Source organism: Myotis brandtii, unplaced genomic scaffold (assembly GCF_000412655.1).
Source record: "Myotis brandtii unplaced genomic scaffold, ASM41265v1 scaffold253, whole genome shotgun sequence".
NCBI classification, from domain to species: domain Eukaryota; kingdom Metazoa; phylum Chordata; class Mammalia; order Chiroptera; family Vespertilionidae; genus Myotis; species Myotis brandtii.
This window is the reverse complement of record NW_005359590.1, coordinates 2,529,028-2,536,819: the sequence shown is the minus strand read 5'-3', so window position 1 is coordinate 2,536,819 and position 7,792 is coordinate 2,529,028. Positions and strand designations below refer to the sequence as shown.

General features: G+C 35.9%; 1 protein-coding gene across 1 annotated transcript in view; it reads right to left on the bottom strand.

The window, feature by feature from the left end:
* Window positions 1-320: 320 nt before the first annotated feature.
* The window catches only part of VCPKMT (valosin containing protein lysine (K) methyltransferase), an 8,294-nt gene continuing 822 nt past the window's right edge, over window positions 321-7,792 (bottom strand). Inside the window, exons 2-7 of the mRNA XM_005867920.2 lie at window positions 7,762-7,790; window positions 7,557-7,667; window positions 7,315-7,387; window positions 6,361-6,480; window positions 4,281-4,385; window positions 321-1,373 (exon numbers count right to left, since the gene is read on the bottom strand). Coding sequence (XP_005867982.1) covers window positions 1,359-1,373; window positions 4,281-4,385; window positions 6,361-6,480; window positions 7,315-7,387; window positions 7,557-7,667; window positions 7,762-7,790 — 453 coding nt within the window. The 3' untranslated portion in view covers window positions 321-1,358. The remainder of the gene's footprint in view (window positions 1,374-4,280; window positions 4,386-6,360; window positions 6,481-7,314; window positions 7,388-7,556; window positions 7,668-7,761; window positions 7,791-7,792) is intronic.

Here is a 7,792-nt window from a genome sequence, read left to right as displayed (position 1 = left end):
TCTTCCTGGAAAGCAGTTATCTGCTTTAGATGATTATTTTCTTCAAAGCAATTTACGAAGCCTTAAAAAAAATCACAGCCCAGTAATAATTATTTATTTTATTTTTATTATTTTTTAAATTCTCAACTGAGGATATTTTTTCCATTGATTTCAAAGAGAGTGGAAGGGAGGTAGGAGGAGGAGAGAAAAACATCGACACGAGAGAGAGACACATTGATTGGTTGTCTCTTGGGGCTGGAGAAGTATGTGTCCTTGACTGGGAATTGAACCCACAACCCTTCAGTCTGCGGACCGACACTCAAACCACTGAACAAATCGGCCAGGGCAAGAACATTTATTTTAACACATAAAATGTGCCACCTAGCACCAATGCCTGTAAGTACCAGAATTCTATAGTTTATTATTACTCTTTAGAACAGTTGAGATTTAAGTTCTTGACAGATCAGTTTGTGAGCAGATGATTATCATAACATAAAGACTACACAGAATCAAAACCATTTGCTAAATGTATATAGAATTACATTTGCAGTTATTTAAAAATGTCTCTGTTTTGTAAACAAGTAAACATCAGTGATTTCTATCCACTTTTTCCTGGAAGATATATAGTATGAGAAAAGTGAACGAGCCTGAAAATGGGCTTTTTACTTTCACTCCAACCCCCCTCATTCTAATCTCATGATTTCTTAACTTTCATTCTTACTCACTACAGTATAATTTACTAACTCATGTAGACATGTATGGTGGAGGAAAAGAATAAAACTTTGGCCAATGTAACTATACAAAATATGTTGGGGCTTTTTTTAACATAAAAGAACATTTACTAGTAAGTAGTAAAGCTATCTTAAAAGCAACAAAGTGGAAGATACATGATAAAAACCACTGCATAATTATGTTAAAATGAAAACCTTTTAAATTTACCTATCTTGAAGACAAACTAAAACTTACTGATTTGAATTTAAACTTTATTATATAGCAGTATATATTTCTCTTTAGAAAATGGATCAATTTATCTAATTCCGGAAAATAAGCTAAGTCAACCATGAAGCTTCACTGTTTATTTTTGGCAGACTTTAGGCTAACCTCAATACCTATTTTTATTTGAGGAGTGACTAATACACAATGTTTCTTTTAAGCAGAACTTGATACTGAGCTAAAAGTAAACTAAGTTGGATTTCAGGCCCATTAGCTGGCAGACCGGCAGTCATTTTCTGTTTTGCAGGCAGCCCATGATGGTTGTTGTCTATTATCAGATCTCTAAAGACATGCTGGAAAAATCTGTGAACACAATCTTCCCATGCTCCATTCACATCTTTAGCTTACCCAGGTTGCTGGAGGCTTGGGTAAGATGACTAAAGATTTCACGATGGAAATTTCTATAAGAAAAAACAAAACAGAAACTTTACAAAATGAATTATTACAAATGAAGTACTTACTGGGTACTTAATACTAGGTAATATACCTAATAATGGCTAAATGCTATTCAAATGAACAACTATGGATAATGTTTAGAGATGATTCTTTGCTGATACCTAAAGCACAAGTAACCAAAGAAAAAAGATATATTCAACATCATCAAAATTAAAAACCTTTGTGCTTAAGGACATACTATCAAAAAATGAAAAGACAACTTAAAGAATGGGAGGAAGTATCTGGAAGTTATATATCCAGTAAGAGTCTAATATTTAGAATATATATATAAAAAACTTTTACAACTATAATTTCTTCATACCTACTAAAATGGCTATAATAAAAAAGATGGACAATGACAAGTATTGGTGAGGATGTGGAGAACTGGGACATAAACCATTGCCGGTAGAAACATAAACCATTTTAATAGCTTTGGAATAGTTTGGCAATTCCAAAAAGTTAAACAGAGTTCCCATAAGACCTGACAATTCTATTTGAGGAACATATCCAAGAGATTTGAAAACATATGTCATACAGAAATGTTTACATGCACATTCATAGCAACATTATTCATTGGAGCCAAAAAGTGAAAGATACTAAAAGGCCTTTTAACTGGTAACAGATGGATAAGGTATTGTATGTCCATACAAAGAAATATTATTCAACTATAAAAAGGGCGCTAAGTGCTGATGTGTGCTACAACATAGCTGAACCTTAAAAACACCATCCTGAGGGAAAGAAGTCAGACCCAGGAAGCCACATAGGGTGTGATTCCATTTACTAGTGTCCCCTGCACATTCCTATGAAACCTTTCATGAGCTGAAATGGCATAAAATGAAAAGTATCCCTGCTTTTGCATTATGCCACTTCATTTTTACGAAAGACTACATTAGTACCCATTTTCACTAAGCAAAAGAAATCCAAAGAGAATGTTCGCTTTTATAGAAGCCATTACCATACTAATGTAGGTCTTTTGTAAAAGCAAAATGGCATAAAGTGAACTTTCCGAAAGCAAGGGATACTGTATATGAAATGGTCAGAATATGCAAATCCACAGAGACAGAGAGTAGATTGGTAACCACAAATTAGGTGCTGGGGGTGGCAGAAACAGGAAGTGATCACTAACGAATACGGGGTTTCTTTTTGGGGTAATGAAAATGTTTAAAATTAGAAAGTGGTGTCCGGCTGGCATGGCTCAGTGGTTGAGCGTCGACCTGTGAATCAGGAGGTCATGGGTTTGATTCCCAGTTAGGGCATATGCCCCGGCTGTGTGGGCTTGGTCCCCAGTAGGGAGCATGCAGGAGGCAGCTGATCAATGATTCTCTCTCATCATTGATGTTTCTCTCTCTCCCTCTCCCTTCCTCTCTGAATTAATAAAAATATATTTAAAAAAATTAGAAAGTGGTGATGGTTGTGCAACTCAGTGAACATACTAAAAACCACTTTAAAAGGGTAATTTTTATGGTACATGAATTATATCAATTTTTAAAAAGGAAATTATTCTTTGCCAAAATAAAGCCTTTATATTTCAAAAACAAAATCATTATGCCTCAAAAAAAATTCTACTTTTAAAACTACACCACAACTTCAACTAAAATGGACTCTTCTTAAGGCATAAACCATTTTTTTTTTTACCTTTGTATCTCCAGCATCATGCCAGGTAAGTTTGTTGATTTGAATTACTAATCCCACCAATCCTCTTACCTTATAGTCCTAACATCTAATATTGATCTCAAAAATTATAAGTTATTTGCTTTTGACTAGAATTTACATAATCAGAAAACTTCATCATGAACAAATTCAAAGCAAAGATAACAGAAAAAATGTTATTAAATTTAACATCCTTAATCAATAAAATTAATCATGTCCCTGCCTTATACCAACCAGTCACATACAAAACGTGCTGGGATAAAAATGGACACAATTCTTCCTTTCTACAGACTCAAACTCTAGACATTGCTGAGGCAACCTGCATAAAATGTAATTGTTATAAGAAGTAAAGGAAGCAGCAAAAGGGGAATATACATAAAACAGTGCATTTCTCATTATCGGACAGATCTGTCTTGTTATATTTTACTTTAAAATTTTTTTTCTTTATTAAAGTGTAGATGACATAAGAATTATATATATACATATATACATATATATATATAAATTATATTTCTTTATTGATTTCACAGAGAAAGGGAGAAGGAGAGAGAGAGAGAAACATCAATGATGAGAGAGAACCATCGACCGGCTGCCTCCTACACCCGCCCCCAATGGGGATTGAGCCCGCAACCCAGGCATGTGCCCTTGGCCGGAATCAAACCTGGGACCCTTCAGTCCGCAGGTCGACGCTTTATCCAGAGCCAAGCCGGCTAGGGCCATAAGTATTATATTAGTTTCAGGTGTACAACATAGTGATTCGACATATAACTTTCCTGACCAGGAATTAAACCTGAGCTGCAGTGGTGACAGTACCAAATCCTAGCTACTAAACCACCAGGGAAGGGTTGTTATGTTTTACTTTGACTATTAAAAAATTCTGCATGGTTGGATAAAGTTTACAAAGGTCAGAGCTGGCTGGCATTTTAAAATCTCTAATAAAAGATACCAGAAACTTATAAATAGCTAAGTTACCTATCTGAGGTAATGCCCGATTTTAAAGCTATATAATTTACAGCTGGACAGGAAGAAGAAGCCTGCCTTATTTTAGAGGAAGAACAGGAGGCCAGGTAAAGTGATCTTAATATTGAGTTAGTGCCTGAGTCCAGTAAATCATCATATTATTTCCCCACATCAAAATCAACATCTACACCACCTATAAGCTGAGAGACAGCGTCCAGCTAAACAAACCTCCTCAGAGGATAAAGAGCCAGGAATGTATTTACCGATTTTTTCTTTCTGAAGTATAAAATATGAATATCTTCACTTCGATATTCTTCATCATGTTTTTCCAAGGGAATTTTTTCAAAGTCAAAGTCTAGTTGAAGAAGCTATAAATTTAAAAGAGATATACTTCAAATTCAATAATATGAACTGCCCTGTGGTGAGAGAAGTCAGAATGGTGGAGTACTGACTGGGAAGGGGCACATGGGAGCCTTTTGAGGCTGTGAAAATGTTCCAAGTCCTTATCCTGGGCAGTGGTTACTTGGGTGTATGCACATGAAAAATTGAGTTGAGCACTTGAGCTGAACCTTAAAAACACTATCCTCAGTGACAGAAGCCAGACCCAGAAAGCCACATGGTGTAATTCCATTTACAAAAGCATTTTACATATTTTATGTATCTTACATATTTTAACTCAATTGGAACTGTTTAACAATACAAAACTTTCAATGATAAAGTTTCAAGAGTTCATTAACATTCCTCACATTTAAGAAAAAAACAGCCCAGCCAGGCAGTGGCTCAGTGGTTGAATGTCGACCTATGAACCAGGAGGTCAGGGTTCAATTCCCCGTCAGGATGATTCTCTCTCAACATTGATGTTTCTATCTATCTCTCCCTCTCTCTTTCTCTCTGAAATAAAAAAACAAACAAAAAAAACCCCCACAAAAACAAAACAAAAACAAAAACTTAAAAAAAACCCCCACAAAAAAATAAAAACATTTCAACATATATCTGAAGCAGAGTCATATATTTGCTTTCTCATTTAATCAAAGTAGTCCTTTCAATGGATAAAACTACAGGGCTATATATACAGGGGTGGGCAAAAGTAGGGTTACAACTGTGATTATGCAAAACAGTTTATTCTTTTTTTATAGATTTTTAAAAAATTGATTTTCAGAGAGAGATGGAGGGAGAGGGAGAGAAACATCGTTCAGCTGCCTCCTATATACCGCCTACCAGGGATAGAACCGGAAACCCAGTCTGTGTCCTGACTGGGAATTGAACCAGCAATCTTCCAGTGCACGGGACACCGCCTAACCACCTGAGCCACACCAGCCAGGGCCAGAGTTTATTCTTCTATTATTATTTATTCATTATTGTATTATTTTCCATATGAACAACTATAAACCCACTTTTGTCCACCCCGGTATGAACCAAGAGAAGTCACTTGTAATGTGATGGATTTTTGCCCATAAAAAGGGATTGGGCCCGGCTGAGTGGCTCAATTGGTTGGAGCGTTGTCCTATACACCAAAAAGGCTGAAGGTTTGATTCCTGGTCAGGGCACATACCTAAGTTGTGGGTTTGATTCACGGTCAGGGCATGTATGGGAGGTAACCAACCAATGTTTCTCTCTCATGGATGTTTCCCTCCCACACCCTCTAAATTCAATGAACATATCCGTGGATGAGGATTAAGAAGTAAATAATTAAATAAATAAATGGGTGAGACACATCGATTGGCTGTCTCCTGCACCTGCCCTGACCAGGTTGGGCATCTGAGCCTGCAGCTGAGATATGCGCCCTTGACTGGAATTGAACCTGCAACTCTTCAGTTCACAGGCCGATGCTCTAACCACTGAGCAAATTGGCCAGAGTTGTGAGTTTTTGTTAAAAAAAAAAAACGAAACAAAATCAAACCCTGAAAACATAAGATTATCTTGGTTAAAGCTTTCACAAAAATGTAGAGGTGAACACAGAAGTAAAAACATATGTTTCCATTATGTATTTATGTATATATATATATATATATATATATACATATACGTTCCCCAAAAGCCAGCATGTTTAATAAGGGAAACATTACAAACTTTCTCAGAAAAGACAAGGGCATCACTACTATTATTTTACATTGTTCTTTATATATTAGATCAACTAATTAGAAAATAAAAAGAAATAAAGGATCAAAAGATGAAAAAGGGGGAGGGGGCTTAGTAGAATGATGGGCTGTCAAGAATCCTCCTTGGGTTCATACAACCAGAATGTTTTCCTGACTCAAAATTACCATAATATACTTACACACAGTCATACACAGGCTCCCTGAAGGGTAATCACTACAAAGATAGATATAGTAGAGGACCCACCTCAAAATATTTTTTCTCGATTTCTGGATTTTTCCCCATTGTTCGCTGTTCATAACAACATATAATACAAGTCTCAGATCCACTGAGATCTTTTAGAGTTTTCAACAGCGGCTCCAAAGACTGTTCAAATAAGAATAAAGTTTTTGTTTATAAAAATTTTTATATTTTTACTGTGAAAGGGGGGTAAGGAAGGTGGAGGGGTAATTATCTCTCCCCTACAATTTACCCATCTTTGAATCAATCCAACAAAGTACAAGTAGTTAAGACTCTAACTAATGATTAGTAAACTCTCTTTTTTTTTTCAGTAAACTCCTCTTAACCACTGTATTGACTTTAGTTTCCAAAGGAAGGATTCAAGTAATTGCATTTTCAAGATCCCATGGGAAAACAAATGGAACTGACTTCTCTTAAAAATTTAATTATTTAACTTGGGATTTAAATAATCAACAATTTACCACAAAAGCAACTCTGACCTAACCTGAACGTAAGTTGGCTAAATGTTCATTATTTTAAAAAAATGTCTATAATTTGCACACAAATTGATAATTTTTAGAAATCATTCTATGAGTCTAATAAATCTTGCCACAGAACAATGAATTCCTTACAATGCAATTTAATTCTGTGTCTTGCTTAACATGTTCACTAGGAACAGCTAAATAAAAAAAAAATAAATAAAGAATCTTAGATCCAAATGGCAAAATCCTTTTAAAACTTTACAGAAGCCTCTAGTAAAATGTGCATAACACTTTTCTCAACATGATTCACAGGTCCATATGATAATCACGCCTATATGATAATCAGTATTCCCTGGTGACCTTAATTTCCCTTTACTGTGTCATTAACTATAGGACAAATATCCTGAATTCCATATCCTAAAATGTGAAGAGATGTGTGCTCTAGAATTTAGGAAATATGGTACATCTTCTAAACAGACTTCTCTCATTGAATATTTACCTCTTCGTAGTATATGCAGTCGGCCATCAGTATGTAGTCTGGCGGAGAAGGAAAGTCTTCTATTTCTTCCCCCCTTAAAAATGCCAACCAAATATTTTAACTGTTGCTTTAATAATTAAAAATATTCTTGTTTGAAAAACAAGACCCGGAAGATCCCCTTTCTATTAGCCATGCTTTTAGCAAAACGCAATTTAAAGCAAACTACAAATCGTTATTAAAACAAGCCGAAAGGCCATACAAACCATTTCAGTACCTTGGCTTGAACAGAACCAGTGACAAGATGCTTGTTCATGTTAATATTCATCTTCAGCAAGTCTTGCAATTCCTCAAGATCGGTGACTACAACATCTGCCCTATAAAATAACGTCGACTGAGACGTAGGCACACGGATGCTAAGCCAGTAATCAGTTTCCCAAGTCAAGCGGCGCCCCTCCCGCCAGCCCTTACCCGAGGGTTGCGGCCATGAGCCCCACGGCCC